Source organism: Pagrus major, chromosome 22 (genome assembly GCF_040436345.1).
Source record: "Pagrus major chromosome 22, Pma_NU_1.0".
NCBI classification, from domain to species: domain Eukaryota; kingdom Metazoa; phylum Chordata; class Actinopteri; order Spariformes; family Sparidae; genus Pagrus; species Pagrus major.
Window position 1 is genome coordinate 6,337,388 of NC_133236.1, and position 19,591 is coordinate 6,356,978.

General features: G+C 39.7%; 1 protein-coding gene across 1 annotated transcript; it reads right to left on the reverse strand.

Annotated features, from left to right (window-relative positions):
* Positions 1 to 3,784: 3,784 nt before the first annotated feature.
* stxbp6l (syntaxin binding protein 6 (amisyn), like) lies at positions 3,785 to 17,888 on the reverse strand. Its single transcript, XM_073492416.1, has 6 exons — positions 17,735 to 17,888; positions 11,654 to 11,784; positions 11,086 to 11,413; positions 10,881 to 10,993; positions 4,970 to 5,122; positions 3,785 to 3,808 (listed from the first exon to the last, which is right to left on the reverse strand). Exons 1-6 carry the CDS (start codon positions 17,886 to 17,888, stop codon positions 3,785 to 3,787), a joined length of 903 nt encoding a protein of 300 aa, XP_073348517.1.
* Between the last annotated feature and the right edge of the window lie 1,703 nt (positions 17,889 to 19,591).

Sequence of the window (19,591 nt, forward strand, 5' to 3'; positions counted from 1 at the left end):
ACTACATTGCAAAAGTGTGGCCAGTTCCACACTGCTGACACTGGACACAGCCAGTACCGTGACAGAGTGTATTGCCCTCTGTCTGAATCTATTCCAAAACACCAGTGGTTGGAGCACATGACGAAAAAGTTCCCTAAATAATGAGGTGAAATGTATTGTTAACAGTTGTAAATAATAGTTGGATTGTAAATATTGTTTATCAAAATATTGATATATTCTGTGTTTACTGTAAATAGTTGTATGAAAAATCTAAATTTATACATTTGAAGTCTTCATCGTATTTGCTGTACTCTCCGTGGTCTGTTTTAATTAAATCTTTCAACAGTGTTTATTTCTTTTTTCTATGAACAAACAAAACTGGAAGTGAGTGTTTATAACAACACATTTTCCCCCTTTTCCTCTCTTTTCCCCTTTCTTTTCCTCTCCCCCCTTCTCCCCCCTCTAATAATTGCAGCAACAATATTCAGATCAAGCAAAATTTTCATGTAACGTTGTGTCACAAAAAGTCTATCGCCGTTGATGCTCATGCCGTTAATGTCCGGACTTTGACAACAATGAAGGAGAGGAAAATAATCACTAATCGAGGCCTTCTGCAGACACCCAGATCTGTACGATAACATCTACTCATACCGAGACAGGACAAATAAGGAGCTGCAGTGGAGGGAAGTGAGTGAGAAAGTCAGACTATCAGGTAAGTCATGTCAGCACAGCATAGCTCTGATCGATCCAAACTCCATTCGGGGAACAAGCATTTTGAAAGTTGTTTGCTGTTTCAGATCACAGAGAAATCTCTTCGTTTTGGAAGTCTCAAACCTGAAGGCGGAGTCATGACATGTTGCAGAGTTGTAATAGTCCTGTCATTTATATTTCTACTGTCATCTTCAACATACTTCAGGATTGGACTACATCAGGCAACACATGAAAGAAGCTTCCCTGCAGCTGATCCAGTTCATCTGATGAAGATGACCTGTTCTCTGCCCTGCACTCATCTCAAGGACACGACAGCTCCAAACAACTGGACGGATACTTGGCTTGGCTCAGTATATTGGGAGGGAGGGGTGCATTTCGAGCTTGTTTCTTTGTTCTTGTCATCCGTTTCTTTTATCTCTATTGTTCTTCTCCTCATCATTTCTGTCTTGCTGTTCGTATAATGTCCTCTGTGTGTGCTCTGGAGATGAACAAGTGGAGCTGCACTACACACAACTGCTGTTGCCAATTCAAGACCACAAAAGCCTTAATGCTTGCGTATAGTTAACAGCATGAAATGTAGCTTTTAGCTCACATAAAATGATTTCTGAGCGAAAAAGGCACATGCTGCTAAAACTCATTGTGTTCTGAACTACCGTAGATAAACATAAAAACACACACCTCCCTGTCCCACTTTCATCAGCTCCCAATAGTAATGTACGTGTGTCCTTAATCCTCCTCCACAGTCTAGCGCTACTATTCTGCCTCAACCCCCACAAGAGTTTTCTCTCTGTTACGAGGGACTTCAGTCATAAATCTGCTCAGAGGTTTATCACACATCTGTCTGTCAGGTTTTTGAATTAATGTTCATGTTCTGTTCTGTTTAAAGTTCACTTCCCGTCCTTGTTAAAACAGCAGTGCACAATGCATGGGCCTCCAGATGTTCGCTGACAGATGTCACTGTCATGCAAGAATTAACACAATACAGCAATGCATATAACTGTACCTCTACTTGGAGGGTCACGGTCCTGAGAGGATCATTCCTATCGATGTCGGTTACCTTTCGTCTAATGCCTCAATCTAACAGCAAGGGGAACCGTAAAGATTGACGAGATCTACTGATTGTTTCCCCCTTCATGTAATGAATGACCGACTTGGAATGCAAAACAAAAATATATATTTTTTTTTATTTAAGCTTTCCACTCCCCATTTTGAGATCCCTTTTCTTATTTCCACTGCTGTTTTCAATCTCATCTTTAAGCTTTCAGTTTGAGCATTTCCTTTTTAGCTAGCATTTTAATTTTACCGTTTCATTTTTTCACTTTACATTTTCACATTATCATTTTACATTTTACATTTGCTTTTTCAATTTCCTTTTTCTTTTTAGGATTACTTACAGCCTGATTATTCCTTGTAGTGTGATAAAATAATATTTTGATTGTATCTCTTGTAATTTTGTATTTGGACTTTTTGATTTTAATTATGAACAAAAATGTCGTCTGTACACAACAAGCTCTGGAACTGGAACTGTGAATTGCTGAACAACCACTTCTGACTGAATTTATGAACGCACACATATTTATAACCCAACAATCAGTGGGCTAATGGTTACTTTTAATCATTAACCATGTTTATGTAGTTATTGATGCACATGCACATGTTTCTAAATACATTTTTAGAAGTTGAAGAGTTGTTGACTCTACTTTCTTTTCAAGCCTCAGATTTCAGTGCTGGTCTTATGTCAAGCCTTCCCCAGTCACCTTGCAACTTATGTGTCAAACACTGACATTTATTGACTGAAAGAAATGTGTCTGATCCTCCCTTACATTTCAGCAGCTTATGGTGCTGAAGAGTCTCTTTTTTTGCTCTGTGGGCGCCATCTTGTGGTAAAAAGCTAAACAGCTTATAATAATGATAAATATTCAAAAAAACAAAACACAGCTCAACATACAGGATGAGGCTTATTTAATGGGTTCAAAGACAGGAGTGGGGACATGGTCACTAAGTTAATACATCAGAGGCACATCACATACATTAAACTGTAGCCAAAAGCAATAAACCAAACATAACCATAGTCCAAGTCCAAATTAAATAAAGCTCTTAGGAACAAATACTCCTTACTGTAATCAGTTTTACACCAAATTACTGAAAGAGTCATCAACATGAAGGCTTTCAACTAAAGGCAACATTTCAACCTTCTGAATTCATCCTGACATTTCTACACAGAACAGCTTTACTCACAGTGCTCACTTGGGAACACTTCTTAATGAAAAATACTCTGACTTACCTGACTCGCCTTCACTTGACTCTCCAGACCTCTCATGCAAACTTAAAACCCATGACAACATACACAGACCAGAAGACACAGGACAGCAGACGAAAACTAATCATCCAACATTCGGATGAGTGTTCAGGACACATCGACGTGAACAATGACGAGAACGTAGATTTGACAACATCACAATACAGTGTGCACTGTTAACTGCACAGACACACAGACACACACACATATCAGGAACACAGAATGATGACAACAAGTGGTGATAAAGTGCAGAGTACTATAAAATCAAACATTTAGTGCACTTAAAAAAACAAAAGCACCATTCACGCAGAGCACTGCCACCTGTCACATGGATCTTAGGTCAGACAAGTAGGCTACCTTGTGCTGGGTAAAAACAATTTGATGTTTATGAATAAAAAATCAATAGGAGTGTTTAAAGCTAATTATACAAAAAACAATGTTAAGCTACTGCAGCTTAAAGTCCAGCTTTCTCATAAACAACAAGAGATTAATCTGATAACAGGAAAAACATTCAGAGTGAACACATTGTAGATGATCCCCGTGAGGCACAAGTGTCAAATCAAAAGGTGGTTAAAGTGTATTAAGTTTTTTGGCTGCAGTCAGTTATAAGAGAAGCAGTTTAGTTACAGTCCAAAGCCTGAGGGTCGCTCCTCTCCAGTCCTCTTCTCACAAACAGGCTTTCACGAGGAGTTAGCAGCATCTGCTGGGCCCAGACTGCATCACAGAGCGTTAGTGTCCATGTTACAGTAATCATCTCTAACACCCTGAAGAGCTCCATTCATCCTCCAACAGACTCTACTTTGAGTACTTCAGGGCCAGCTGCATGGGTAATAAAACATCAAAAATACATTTGTTGTAGTTAAAACCAATACAAACTCATATTAAAATCTGTATTATTACATATATTATGTAAAGAATAATGACTGATGAGGTGTCCATTATTAGGAATTAATGGATGACCTAGAGGGCAGAACTGTTGTCTCTGCAGAGTCCATTAACTCCTGGTTATGGACACCTTGCAGGGTATTATAACTTCTAACATGGAAAAAACATAAGATCATTAATTTATATTTTCATGCATTTTGCGGCCATTATCTTTAGTTTTTCACTCTTTCCCTAACAACACCCCACCGTTTAACTAATGGCTCAATCATTACAATCCCATCAGGCTCTTATGTCATATATAATGCTTTGTAATTGGAAGTAAAGTAGCGCGTTCAGCTCATAGAACCCTTTGGCTCAGCTGTCATGTTTTGCTTCCACTGGTCACATCTCAGTGAGGTGTCAGTTACGTCGCCGTTTTGTTCCGTCCTCCACACAGCGTCACACTGGGAGCGTTTCAGAACTGGAGCGTCATGCCTGCCTGAAATTGTTGACTTGCTCAGATTGACTTTATTTCATCATGTTTCCTTGATTGTTGTGCTTCTGCCATTGTTGAACAGGCCACATAATTAAATAGTTTCTTCTTTTGTGTGTTTTGTGTTTGTTTATTATCATTATTTCTGACTTTGTTGTGCTGTAGTTTGTAGTCTGTGCTGTTTTATTTTGAAAATTGAGCAGCAGAGTGAAGCACCGCTCCTGGGACACTTCTGAAACCTGCTGTGTCTCCCCTGGTGGAGCCATGAGCATTGTCTAGAATGGCTGCAATCGCAGACTTGGCTGACAGTTAACCAGAAAGCTAAGCTATGGTTATGCTAGCAAGTTTCAAAGTAAATAATTTTGTGTACAGCTCACAAATGATGAATATAATTTGACTGTATATTTTAACAAGACTATCTAGCCAACAAGACTTTGATGAACAAATGAGAGTCCATGTGTACTGTCGGCAGCAGCCTGGAGGAGCAAGTTGAATAGTGATAGGGAAGTGAGACCAGTTATTTAGAACAGTGAGCAGGCATGTTTTTTTACCAATTCCGTAGGTGTCACCCTGCAGCAGAAACAAGTTATTTAACTTGTAGAATAACTGCATGTTTATGTCACCTTGTGAGCAGTGTCTGCAAACTGATGGGCTTTGTGCATCAGCTCCACAGTCTTGTCCTCAGCACGAGTCAGTCTGTCTCCACGCTCCCCCAGAGACACATTTACCCTCTGAACTACATTACTTATAGTGCTCCCTGTGGCACGCTGTCCAGGCTGACCTGTTTGCACACATAAAAGAAGAGAAAGCATGTAAAGAGAATTTTATCTTAGTGAGCAGTCACACATTCAGAAATTGATTTGACACAACACAGGAAATATTTACAATCACGTCTCCAGGCAGATCCCTGAAATCCTGCAGGAACACAGATGATGTGTTTCTGTACCAAACCACAAACAGATGTTCTTCATAACCTGTTTTCCTTGCTTATTAATGTTTCAATTAGCACGGACAAGGCAAAGAAACAGGAGAAAATGTTTAAATGTATTAATTAACTGAGGGAAAAACATTTAACTTTTGGCAAACTTCACAAAATCCCATTGAATGTCTCAGCTAAACTGTTGACAGCTCTGTTTGTTTGTATCCACTGCTGTATAATATAACATAATCACATTTTTTTTGTGTCAGTGACTGTGTCAGCAAGTATTACTCTGCTGAAGTCCCTTTGCGCATGACCCTGACCCCTGAACTCTAAAGACAATTTCCCTAATTTACCAGAGCACTATCCTGCACTAACGTTTAAAAAATGTTCCATCTCTTCATTAGTGAGGTAGTCGTTCCTGTAATGTATTTCTAAGTGTACTATAGTACAATTGCTTTTAAAGTCTGTTCAAAATTGTATTATGCAAATGTGAATTTAGTGCATTAAGCAATGGGAAGTAGACTTAAGTTAATAACTTTACTATATATATATATATATATAGATTTATACACACATTTTATATTTATAAATGGTATCAAGGTCAATATAATTTGGCTTTTTTGAGAAAAAAAATGATGAATAATTTTCAAAAGTGAAAACAGATTTCTACAAAGTAATGTCAATTCATTCAAAATATATGATGTAAAATAAGTGATCGCATAAGTATTCACCCCCCTTTAAAATGACTGACCTCATTCAACAGAGGTCCTGCCAGTTGGTGCTAGTAGTCTCGCAATTAGTGAAATGGAGACCACCTCAGTGCAGTGAATGTGTCTCATGTGATTGTAGTATAAAGACACCTGTGTCTGAAGGTACAGTCACTGGTTAATCAGTATTCCTGGCTACAATTACACCATGAAGACAAAAGAACACTCACACAAAAGGTTATTGAAAAGTATGAGTCAGGGGATGGATACAAAAACATTTCCAAGAGAGGCGCAAAGAGAAAGCCACTGTTGAAGAAAGTTCACCCAGAGACATGTGGGGGACTCCAAGGTCAACTGGAAGAAGGTTCTTTGGTCTGATGAGACCAAAAAGGAGCTTTTTGGCCATCAGACTAGAGGCTATGTTTGGTGTACACCAACCATTGCACATCACCACAAACACACCATCCCCACCGTGAAGCATGGTGATGGCAGCATCATGCTGTGGGGATGCTTCTCAGCAGCGGGACCTGGAAGGCTTGTAAAGGTAGATGGTAAAATGAATGCAGCTAAATATAGGGAAAATGTAAGATGCACTTAGTATGGTATGATTAAATACAGTACACATAATTAGTTGGGGATATTGGAATATGGGTGCATATATGCATGTGCATGGATATGCAATAACAGTCAAATGAAATGTGTTGCATTATTTTTGGGGACCAAAAATATTCACAAAACAAAATAAAAATTCAAATATGTCACAGCATAAACAAGCAAGTGAAAAATATCCCAATATCCTTAACTCATTTTGAGTAGTGTATGATAAGTACATTTAAAAAAAAATACAACTTAAGTATGTCAATGGAATCCCATGTCACAGGTCAACTGAGGTTAAGCATGAAGTGCTGTTGAACTGTAACTGGGGCCTTGCTGCAGCCTGGCACGTCTCCCACCCATTACACTGCCCCTATCAGCGGGTTCAATGGTGCGCAGTGCTCTCTGTCAGTCTCAGAGCCCCAGGCTTCCTATAGACCATCTATTGTACCGATGTCCCCAAAAATAAACAAAGTCTCCTCTCATCTGACCGCCACATCACAGAGAGGCCTTTCTGCTGCAGCAGAGAGGTGCAGCACAGTGAGGACAACAGACAAAAAGACAGAAAGAAAAATGACTGAGAGACACAGGCCTAGGATGATATGACTGGAATATATACCCTGAAGACGGGTGAAGTGTGAAAACCTGGGACGGGAAGTTTGTTGTTTTGAATCCCAGAATACTCTAAAAATTCTAAATGTCCCTGAGAAAAGGAAACGGCAGTCTTTCTGTTTAGTGAAGGAAAGTGTCAGTAATGTCTGAGCTTGACTCCACTGATCATCTTCTTGGCAGGAGTTTTAATGGATTGGAAATGATACAGTCAGATGCAGCCTCTCTCTACGCTAGGATGTAGCTAGGAATTCTGAGCACCCCTTCACCACTTCTACACCAAAATTAGTGTATACATGCAGGATTTTAAACACTAAAAGACCACTAAAAACGGACGATTGTCTCCTTTCACATTGCCAGTGGACAAGCGGCATTTCTGTTTGTTTGTGCAGTACCAATCAAGGAAGCCACTTTACTTTGTAAACACAAATTATATTTTCATATAAAAAAATATAGGTTTTACAAATGTAAATAGTTTCACCACAAAAATTGTGTTATTTATAAAAATTGATATTTTGTTGATCCATTTGTGGATCGCTTCCTGTCAGACTGTCGACCATGTGACTTCCCTCCTATTGGATTGTGGAATTTTGTCAAATTCCTACTGTAGCATTTATGTAGGAAAAATCCCAAATCAATTCATTAATCACATTAGCTGACAGAAGTAGTCTGTACAGGAAAAAGGCTAAAACAAGAGTTTACCTACCATCTGTACAACATGGAGACAACAAGGAGAAGGACAACATTTACAGTTTTAGGCTACACAATATGAAAAAAACAATCTTCTAATAATAATTTCCTGTCCTGATCTACCCAATTCTTGATGCATTATTGGTTTTCATAGCATCCTCAGTCTAAGGTAACTAATTAGACAAGTACAAGGTGGCTGTTACTTGACTTGCTCTAAGAGGTTAGGTGATGTAGAAATACTATTCCTAATACTAGAACCCCCAGAGCCTCAATTAAGCACCTGCATTCTAAAATGTAACCAGACTCCGATGAATACCTCTGACACAGACAATCCTCTGTTGTGTGCTTTATGTGTAAAAGGGCAACTCTGGACATTGTCTTGTGTTCATATGAGAAAACAGCATCTTTTCTTGAATTGTAAACCCTCTCTGCCTGGTAAATACATACACCTCCAGTTCATTACATAAGCTTTTTGATATACACTACCGTTCAAAAGTTTGGGGTCACTTAGAAATTTCTGTAATTTTGAAAACTTAGAAAAGGCACAATTCTTTTCTACTGGAAATGGCTGATTTTTAATGAAATATCATTCAATATCTTTTCAGCAACCATCTCTCCGGTGGTCCACTGTCACATTGTGTTAGCTAATCCAAATTCGTTGTGTTAAAAAGGCTAAGTGATCATTAGAAAACCCTTGTGCAATTATGTCAGCGCAGATGAAAACTTTTGTGAAGCAATTCATTTGGCATTCCTTAGGCTAGTTGAGTATCTGGAGCATCAGCATTTGTGGGTCTGAGTCTCAGTGAAAAAAAAATATTCTGAAACTCAGTCTATTCTTCGTCTGAGAATAAAGGCTATTCAATGCTTCTGTCAGCTTATTAAGCAACTTAAGATCTAATACATCAGTGTGTACTGCTTCCATCAAAGACCAGCACAAACTGGCTCTAACCACAATAGAAAGTGAAGTGAGAGATGCTGGTGCACAACTGAGTAAGAGGACAAGTACATCAGAGTCTCAGGTTTGAGAAACAGATGCCTTAAAAGGTCCTCAACTAGCAGCTTCATTAAATGGTACCCACAAAACACCGGTCTCAATGTCATCAGTGAAGAGGTGACTCCAGGATGCTGGCCTTCTAGGCAGGGCATCAAAGAAAAAGACCCATCTGAGACTGGCCAAGAAAAGGAAAAGATTCATATGGGCAAAAGAACACCAACACTGGACAGAGGAATAAGGAAAAAAGTGTTATGGACAGACAGATCTAAGTTTGAGGTGTTGGGATCATGAGAAGAACATTTGTGAGACGCAGAAATAATGAAAAGATGCTGGAGGAGTGCTTGACACCATCTGTGAAGGTGGTGCTGGTAAAGTGGGAGATTTGTACAGGGTCAAAAAGATCTTGAATAAGGAAGGCTATCACTCTATTTTTGCATCCTACACCAGTATAATGACCCAAAGCACAGCTTCAAACTATGAAGAAACATTTAGTGACTGAGCAGTCAGCTGGTTTTCTGTCTATAATAGAGTGGCCAGCGCAGTCACCAGATCTCAAACCTATTGAGCTGCTGTGGAAACAGCTTGACCATATGGTATATAAGAAGTGTCCATCAAACCAATCCAACCTGGATGTGCTTCAGGAAGCACCAAGTGGCATTTCACATTATTCAACACAACACATTACATTTTTTCACCTCAAACTTTTATGCAGTTGTGTAAATATGTCATCTTCACGCATAATTGCAGATCATCTGAGTCACATCAACATGACATCAAGAGCCACAGAAGACATTATATGGGCGAGTAATACTAACCATGACTAATAAACTTATAACATCATTACTTACTGTACCATCCAGTCAGGCATAGACAGAGCAGCCTACACTGCAGCTGCATCCACAGTGGGTCCTTAGGTGTGCACATAGCACACTGCAGCATTCCCATTCTCAGTTGAGTCATTGCATGCATGCATGAGAGGAGTGTTTGTCTTAGAAAAATGAATGCTGTGTAGCTCATATATATAGCACTTAATGTTCAGAATGTGTAATATTATCACTGATAATTTGTGTTTCCTGTGTTAAGACATTGTGTTAATTCTGACTGTGCTACTTAAGCTATTTAGCAAACTAGATGACCTGTTAAGCTAAGACATGCAGCTTTTCCATAGTCAGATGACTTCTGAATTATTTAGCTGTAGCTTTCTTGTTAGCTTATATATTGGGATTACACTATTTCCCTTTACTGTCAGAGTGCACTGTTTAGTTGAGTGAAAGGGAATCTCTTGATTTTGAGTTTTAGCCAAAACTGGCCCGCCAGATGATTTTGATAATCGTTTTTTATTATTTGAATTTTTTGTTATCTGCACAAAGACGACAATTTCAAACTGAATTCAGAGCCTTTATTCAGTAAAGTTACGAATGGAGTTGAAGAGTCTCACTGGTCTTTTATTATATCCATCAGTCCTATGTGAGTTATTGTGTTGTCCAAAACTAGGGCACTTCCTCAGCCTTATTATAGTAGCACTTTGTTTACATTTCAACTCAAACAAAGAGAAAATATTTGCATTTAAGTGTATATGCACTTTATTTTTTCCATTTAATTACAGCTCAGTAATGTTTATAACCTTTTCTGCTGCAAGTTCAGCTCAGGCAATACCCAGCCCTATGAGCCACTGTGCCACACATACAGTAACAAAGCAAATTCTGTTCATTTTATGAAAACAAATCACAACAAAGTTGTCTCAAAAACTAAAATAAATTCAATTCACTAAAAACAATATCTGCTTGAACCAGTACATTTCTGAAATTAGCCGTTTATTTTTTGTGAAAGATGGGATAGTTTAGATTAGAAGAAAAGAAGTTTAGTTGTGTAGAAAAAAATAGCCTTTGGTTACACCTGATGAAGATCTGATTTGCCAACCCCTGGTGAGGCCTTTCAACTGTTTACTCGGGTTGCGTTTCTGATATGGTTTCTGCAATACAAGCATACCAACTGAATATAAATTAAATATACAGCACTTCAGTCACTGCCTTACCTCGACCTGATGATCTTTGGTTTGCAACCATCATATTCTTCATACGATTCAAGAAGGCTTTGCAGCGGTAGATGACCAGATTCATAGTGCAGGCATCTGAAAGAACAACACATTACAACTATGTTAATTCACGTACAAACTAAATGATTTCCACAGTATTATGAACCTCAATAATTATGTGACACTACCTCCTGTGAGTTTGGACTGGCAGTTGATGAACTCTGCCTGTCTGGGGGGGACATAGCTCTTTCTTCGGGCCCGCAGGGTTTTTGCTGCAGAGCCTGATGAGGAGTCACTTGGACCAGCTCTAACTTCATCTTGAACACGCTGACTTGGTTTCCCTTTGCGTCCCACCTTGCCCAGTTTCCCTGCCTTTCCCAGACTCCCTGCTTTCCCCTCCCAATAGGTTTGGCAGGCGTGATACAAGATCTGGACAAAGATACACTTCTCTGCTGATGAGCTGGCCACCCACTGGTCCACAGCATTGTCAAACACCAGGTCGAACTCAGGGCTGTCCTAGGAGAGCAGAGTACAAGAGAACAAAGTTAACAATCACATCACATCACATTTGTTTAGCTGATGCTTTTGTCAAACATGACTTACAAGTGCATTCAACAATGTGGATAGAACCCCAAAATGCAAGTACATCAACAACGCTAAATTGTTTAAAGTTTTTTAGGGGGGTGTATGTAACGTATCATTACAGGTGCTTTTATGGACCACTATGGGTAAGAACAGTGCCTAAATGCTGCTGACCTTGTTGGGGTTGATGCCGTTGACCTGTCTGAGCTGCTCCACTTTCCACTGGGACCTCCTGGTGAAGGAGGAGGAGCCACCAAACCGCTTCACCTTTGTAATGAGGAGCTGATGTGGCCTCGTGTTGGTCACTAGGTAAACAGATCATACAAACAATGATATCCCTGATGAACTACTATGACCATGGGCCCTATTTAAATGATAAATTTAACTATAGCGCTTGTTCTGAAGTGCATGGGATAAATGTGTTTAGGGCATGTCCAACTCCCTTCTGTTGGATAAACAGCAGGTAATCTGGGTGCAAGTAAGGCGCAAGACACAGTAGGGATACATTTAGACTTTAAATTAGTCATGGGTGCGTATTGGGCATAACATTAATTAAACCAATCACAGTGTTATGTGCACCAGGACCGCACGTTGCTATGTATACAGCAGCACTCATCTCCACTGAGAGACAGGTATTTGGTCCTTGGCTGGTAGACCATCTGCTTTTGCCATTTCCCAATCCTCTGTCCCATCAACAACTCTGTTTGACTACATATGAGAAATTACAATGATAAATTATATTTAACTGAGGAGGAGGGCTGATGCGCGTCTGTGTATGTAACGGTGATGCATGGATCAGGCAGCACGGCTCAGGAAATGTATCATGCTGATTAATAACGGATGGAATGCGGGTGGGTGAAATACGCCTTTAATGGAGGAATATATTAATTACATTACCTGCAGCAAGTGTGTCTCTCTGTTGAGAAAGCCAGCACATGAGACACATCGGATTGACTTCATTGATTACTTAAATTTCCTGACCCACAGACAGGAAAGGTCACTCGTGTTAATTAAAGTTCTGTGTTCTTCCCCACACCCCCACCCACAAAAATTGTTTGGAATAAAGCAGCTGTCCTGATAAATCCTGAGCTCCATTAGAGCTGTCTTAAAGTTTTTATATTTATTTCAGAGGCTTAACATTTAATTCTGCTTCTTCTGGAGAGTTTCCTCCGTCCTGTCAAGTTTAAACGGCTTTTAGTTTTGTGGCACAATAATTGCTGCAGTGACATTACCGCATGCATGGTAATATTTAAAGAATTACTGAAAGCAGCCTTTCAGGCGTCGGTCTAAAACTAGCAATGAAACTTGCGCTGCAGCGCACACACGCAGGTTTCCTCAAGTCTGAGGCCACACTGAAAATCTCTAAAACTGTCACATTAACCTGGAAATAATCAAAGTTTGAGGATTCAGGAAGTAACTGCAAGTGTCAAAAGTGGTGAACATGTCCCATCCTTGCTTGTGAATGACTGAGCCTTTCGAGGATGCATCTTTCATATCCAATCATGGTACTATCACCTGTTACCAATGAACCCGTTTACCTGTCAAATGTTGCAAACAGGTGTTTTTGAGAACTCCCCACTTGTTTCAAACGTGTTGTTGCCATCAAATTCAGAATAAGCACATATTTAGCTGTTGGACTGGACAGACGCACCATGTTCTGAGCCGACAGAGTACAGGACTACAGCTGGAAGAGGGGAGCTGAACTAATATCGATGCTTGGTGATCACAGACAAAGTGTTTTTCAGATGTCGAACTTTTGAATATGAAGATGCCGACCACATTATCTTATCCATTTTGTTGCTGCTGCTCTGTGTTTGTGTATTTGTATATAAATAACTGTACATATGTTTTGTAGTTTGTGTAGCATGAAGGAGTTTACAAACTTTCATTTCATTTCAAGCAACCCTGTGTTGTGTAATGGTGACTAAAATACCTTGTACCTTGTGTTTATAAAATTAATGAGGTAGAACATTAAATACAATATATTGTCTGTACTGTTTACAGTACAGTTTAAGTCTATTAAAAAAAAACCTTGAAAGTCTTCAATAATAATTTTACAATAGAACATTGAATTTTATGTTTAACTAGCGTTTTGCTACCCTGAATAACTAAAGGATAAGTTCACCCAAAAATGCAGCAGCTGTACGGATTGTGAGTGGAAATACGTCCAACATGCGAACATATAACAGACAACACCCAGATGTGTGAATCACCAGAGCTAGGCAGAAAAAGGTGACAGGAGCGCAAAAACTTATCCCTGCAGCTTTTAACCAGCCTCTAGATGTGAGAGCAGACAAGACCAAAGTCATTACCTACGCAAATGGCATATACATTTTATCGGCTATGCGCCCATATATGTAGTTTTATAACACAAGAGGTGCTTTTCAGTTTTGGAGCTTGTTTGTGACCAAATACCTTTTGTTTTTTATCAGCGCTACATAAAATATGACCTATGCAAGAGTGTATTCTGGTTACTGCTTAATATACTACAGGACATCTGAAGTAGCTGGGGACTTGTTTTGAATGTTTAAAACACAACTGGAAAAAACATAAAATGGCTCCATACAGCTTGTCTGGCGTAATCCATGTCAGAAGCCCAGAGTTCCCAAATTGAACTGCAAAGACTTTATTTATACCCCTTTTCAAACCAAAATCTTCAGTGTAGTTGCTAAGCTAAAAAGGTTACCTTGTTCCCCCTCTGAAGTGGGGCATGAGCTTGACCACAAATCAAGGGTGTAAATATTTTCTTTTAAAATCAATCTGGGACCTCGAGGCTTCCAGAGACCTGGAATACACTGGCTGCATGAAGTCATTTTATGTGGGTTTTTCTTTTTTAGTTGTTAATTACATTTTAAAACAAGTCCCCATCTACTTCAGTTGTTTAGGAGAATGTTGCAACGCCGTTTTGCTGTGGAACTCCAGAAATGTTTTGTGGACCGATCAATCTACAGCAGCTCTTGAGGACTGTTATGAGTGCACAGATTACAACATCAATCTCGAGGAACACACATCAGCCACGCCATAGTTGTGTTGATGGTGTGGTGATCACAAAGACTATCATTTCCCGGGGTTCCCACCAGTGTAATGCAAGCCTGGCATCAGAGAGGCAAAGAGACATCAGCAAAGACTAGAGAGGGACCTCAACACCAACAGCACTAAAGATATGAAGCAGACTATTCAGGATATCACAGGCAACAAAAGCAGGAGTGTGTCCATCATGTGTGAGTCCACATTGCCAGATGAGCTAACACGTTTTATGCTTGCTTTGATCCTCCTCGACAATGTCTACTTCACCTCCAGAGGACCAGACACTGTCAGTATCCCGTCCTGAATGAATGAATAGGAGAAAAGCTGCTTGTCCTGATAACATCCCTCTCTGTACTAAAAACATGTGCCAATCTGACATTTGTAACATATTGCTGTCACAGGAGAGTGTCCCAACCTGCTTCAAGACAGCAGTCATCCTCCCTGTACAAAAAGTCTGCCGTGTCTAGTCGTACTGACTACCACCCTGTGGCTCTCACCCCGATTCTGATGAAGTACTTATAGAAACTGCTTGTACAGCACATCAAAGACAACATCCCAGCCAGCCTGGACCCTCACCAGTATGCTTCAGAACCAACAGACCTTCAGAGTATGCCATGTTCACTTTCTGGGGAAGACTTGGTCTGATTAGGAGAAACAGCGTTTATCCCAATTTGGATGGAGTGACTCTGGTATCTAGAAATTTGACCAAGTTTATTATTGGACCAAAACCACGACAACACAGAGTTCAGACCAGGAGGCAGAGTTGCAGTCCTCCACGCTCCTCTGCCCTTCTAATAGAGCAGTTACCCACCCTAAACCTGTCCCTCAGTGTGCTCCCTCCCCAGTCATATTAATGCTCACACTCCTCGAGACACCAGCCAAGGAAGCTTATTAATCACTCCCAAACCTAAACTCAATTATTATTCATTCAAAAGCCCTATTCTTAGTCTTTCTCACCCAACCTGTAAAACTCTACAGCCAATCCTATTTGTTATAGTTTACCTTGGTCCATATTTTGGATTTTTATCTGAATTCTCAGAGTTTTTCTCAAGTTTAGTCCTTAAAACAGCTACAGTAATGATTGTGGGTGATTTTAATATTCATGTAGCTCTTAATACCAATAGCCACTGCATTTATCTCACTATTAAATTAGATTGGCTTCAGTTAGTGTGTATAATAGTTATTGATAATTCTTAAAGGCAAACTCCATGTAGACAGATAGGGCAGGCAGCAGAAAGACTACCTTTTCACATTACCACATTAACGAAACCACTAAACCTAAACTTTCACTTTCACACACATTCCTTTAGAAAATGTGACAGTGTACAGTTCTAATAATAGTAGTCTATTTGTGTCTTATGAGGAACAGCAGGCAGTAAAAAATAAAATGAGCAGCAAGCATTAAAATTCAGAATGCTCTTAAAGAAACAAAGATATGGTCAGAATGTTAGTTTAATGAAGGAACAAAACAAATGAACACAATGTCAAGAAAGGGAATTCTCTTTCCTGTCTTTTCCTTACCAATCAGAAAAATACAACCGCACACCTCCTGAATTCAAGTGTTTCTCTTTTACCGAAGCCAAAACCAGCTTAAATGCTTCATTAACTCATCAACACACATCATTCAAACTTGACAGCAACACAATGAAACTCACCAAGACAGTCTTGGTTTGCCTTTCCACAATCACCTCTGGTTTGGTCCAAATAAATCCTCAATTCACAGGGTGAGATGTGAAAATATTCTGGCTATACACGCCATTTTCACCAACTGCTGATGTCTGACACTCTCTCTCTCCTCTGCCGCTTCATGCCTCTCCTGTGCCCTGTTGCCCGAAGTGACCCCTCAACACCCCACCCCCTCGATCCAGGTCTCTGTCAAGGCAAACTCAAGGGCCGCTAGATCCACATCTAACTGAGCCCTGAGCTAAACTGTAGCTAGCTACAGCCAAGGATGGTTAGCAAAGAGCAGCAGTTGTTGGTAAGTCTGGTGATATGCTGCTCCCTATATTTTTGGAGCCGCCTTCAAATTCTGACCATATTTTACAAATGACACCTTTAAATGTTAACTTAGGCATAAAGGAGTAAGAAAAAAATTGTATATTTTACTGGATGCGTGTGCAGTGCTGCAGTGTGGCGTCCATGTTAATAGGTTAGATTATTCATGCTGGATACATGAGACGCGCTTCTCCTGTATGTCAAGCGTGGCTGCTGCATCGCATCATCTAGAGATTCAGAGTCTCGCCTATTTCTACTGCGACATGCGTGCAGTTCTTGGCTAAAATAGCCCTAAAACGACCTGTAGACAGTCATTGGACATCATGTCAGCATTTTACTACAGTTTTAATGTCTGTATGTGCAGAACATGTCACAGACATGAAGAAAATACACACAACAGGTGAAGGACAGTTTCTTTTCTGTGCACTCTGTCACTTTCACTTCCTCTCCCTCGCTCCCTCTTATTCCCCCCCTGTCAACACTGACAGAGCGCCCCCTAGCGGCAGACGTTACATATTGTATGTTTAACATTAAGTCCAAGAAACTGATTTTACACTCACCATTTTCATGTGTATTGTACAGTAGTTTGGGCTGCATTATGCTTTTATTATGTTTCATACATACATGTCAACATGACAACTTCCACAATGAGCGTAACGTCAGAGGAAAATGCGAATGTGCAGTGCAATTATGGTCTGTGGCTCTAATTAATTTAGAGCGTTTACATCCCATGACCAATTTGCATTAAAAGGAGAAGCTAAGTGACGAAGCAAATCGAGAAGCTAATAGCAAAAAGAAACAGCGTGGAAATGGAATTGCAATGGGATAGATGGATTAAATCAATATTTTGCAAACAAATTTATACTCTCTCCAAGCTAAAGTGAAATGTGACTCCAGTTACTCTGTGCTGAGACTCTGCTGCTGGCCTCGCTGCTGCATGGAGTAGATGCCTCAGCTTGTAATCGTGGCGTCCATCGTCCAAATATTGATTTTTTAAGAGTAAAATGATGGTTTGGGTTCGTAGGGCAGGTAATGTAATTGGTGCAAGCCTGATCATGCGTAACATCAGGAACACTGAATACCACGACAAGCCTAGTGCAATGTTTAAATACATTTTATAATTTTTGTATTATGTTAATAATGGAAGTGTTTGTATTATGTTATGGGAAGCAATGGCTTGGGGCAAGCAGCTCAGACCTCTGAAATAAAGAAAGTATAAAATTCAGATTTAACCTGAAACACAGATGAATGTGGTGTAGTCTGCTTTGGCTCCAGGGAGCAGGGAGGACATCCTCTTCCTTGTCCTCCTCCGCACCTCCACTGCCACCAGCATCCGCTCATCACGAGGGATGAAGAGCTCTTTGTTGATGGCAGACTGAATGTTCATTGTAGTCCTCAGACCTACACAGGTGATGGATGGCCTGTTAGACACGGGACCAACTCTCAGGCAGTGTAGATGGGCAAAAAGATTGACAATCAGGCAAGTTGTTTCCTGCCAACAAGTAACTGCAAAGAAAACAACGAGCAATAGAAACCAAAAGAGATGACCTCAGATCACAGCCCTCACAATATAGAAAAAGTCTGTTTGATTTTCTGCATGTGGCGCTTAAACTGAAAATGTTTGTTGAAAGTGCTTAAATGTTCTAAGAATTACTTTATTTACTCTATAGTATAATGGTATCATAAAGCAATTCATGTGTTAATTCAAACAATAATGTCATGTTAGCATCCTAATATGTTTATAATCAGAAATATTAGCAGAATAAATGCTCATGACACTAAGTCAAGAATAAAATCTAGTGCTGAAGTGAGTTATTTATTAACAATTCTGGTCATTTATTATTTTAGATTTTTTTGTGTTTTCTTGAACTGAACATCTCTGAATTTTGTACTGTAGGTTAGACAAAACACATTTAAAGACATCACCTTGACTCTGGGAAAACGGGATGATGATTGACATGAATAGCAATTTTGTAAGATAACCAAGTGGTACATTCACAGAAACACTTTCAGTATATACTCAGGAGGTTACAAAGCAGGTAGTGATGGATTGATCATTTCATGCCTACAGTAAAATTATAATTAATGAGTCTGTAGGTCAAAAAGGTTTGACCTACAAAGAAGCCTACCTGTTCTTGTCCTTTTATCCGCCCAAAAGCCTGACACTTGAGTCTTGTTGTGTCTTCTAGTACAGGGAGACTGTCGTTAGTTCAAGCGTTAAATTAGTAGGCAGTTAGATTTATTAAATAGTTCCCAGGATTCTGTCAGGTATTTATACCCAGGCACACCAAACGGCGTGCCTTGCTGTGAAGGCACAAATAAACCACAGTCCATCCCATTTCAAGAGGTTGATGTGCACGTGGTTAAAGGCTGCAAGTCAGAGAACAGACACCAGCTGTCTCATAGACAGAGCGAGCGCTGACTGCTGCAGGGGCAGGGGTGGCACCAGCTGGGGCGGTGGTTGTGTGCTGATCTTATATGGAGATCCAAATTGTTAAGGACAATATTAAATCATCTAGAAAAATACACAAACCCATGTAAAATAACTGAAATGTGAACTAAAGTCTCAGAATATTACATAATATATGAAAAGAAGGATTGGCTGACTGTGGCTATCCTGACGAGACTGTTGCCAGTGTGGGGAAACGAACCCACCATAGTTTATCTGTCAGAATCATAGTCCATTATAGTATTTCAGGTTTAATTTATTTCTTTATTGATGATTGAGCATGATTGAAAACTGTTTGGTGTGGTTTCCTATAGAGGAAATAAACAACATAAATAATGATTAACAAATTCATGCTGGTGACTGTGCAAAGGAAACTTCATAATTGTAAAATATACTTTTCACTTTAAACAAAGTGCTCTTTAGCACCACCATAAGTGCATCATAAGTGACAGTCAACCATAATTATCATTAAACCAATCGAGCACCCAGTGAACCGACATCCCAACATATGTGATCAACAAACCCAACACCAGCTCCCATAATGTGTACAAACCTACAGTAAACATCTCATCAAAGAACACCAAGTCATGACATTATGTAAGCATGTACGCACACCATGCTGAGGGACAAAGACTGGCTGT

What these genes read in the sequence shown, in the direction of transcription:
- stxbp6l (XM_073492416.1), bottom strand. Translation starts at nt 17,888, where the DNA reads ATGAACATTCAGTCTGCCATCAACAAAGAGCTCTTCATCCCTCGTGAT. An exon ending in CCAGTCCAAACTCACAGGAG is followed by an intron (nt 10,994 to 11,085) that starts GTAGTGTCACAT and finishes TTGTTCTTTCAG; the next exon opens with ATGCCTGCACTATGAATCTG. An exon ending in GAGGTAAGGCAGTGACTGAA is followed by an intron (nt 5,123 to 10,880) that starts GTGCTGTATATT and finishes CAAACAGGTCAG; the next exon opens with CCTGGACAGCGTGCCACAGG.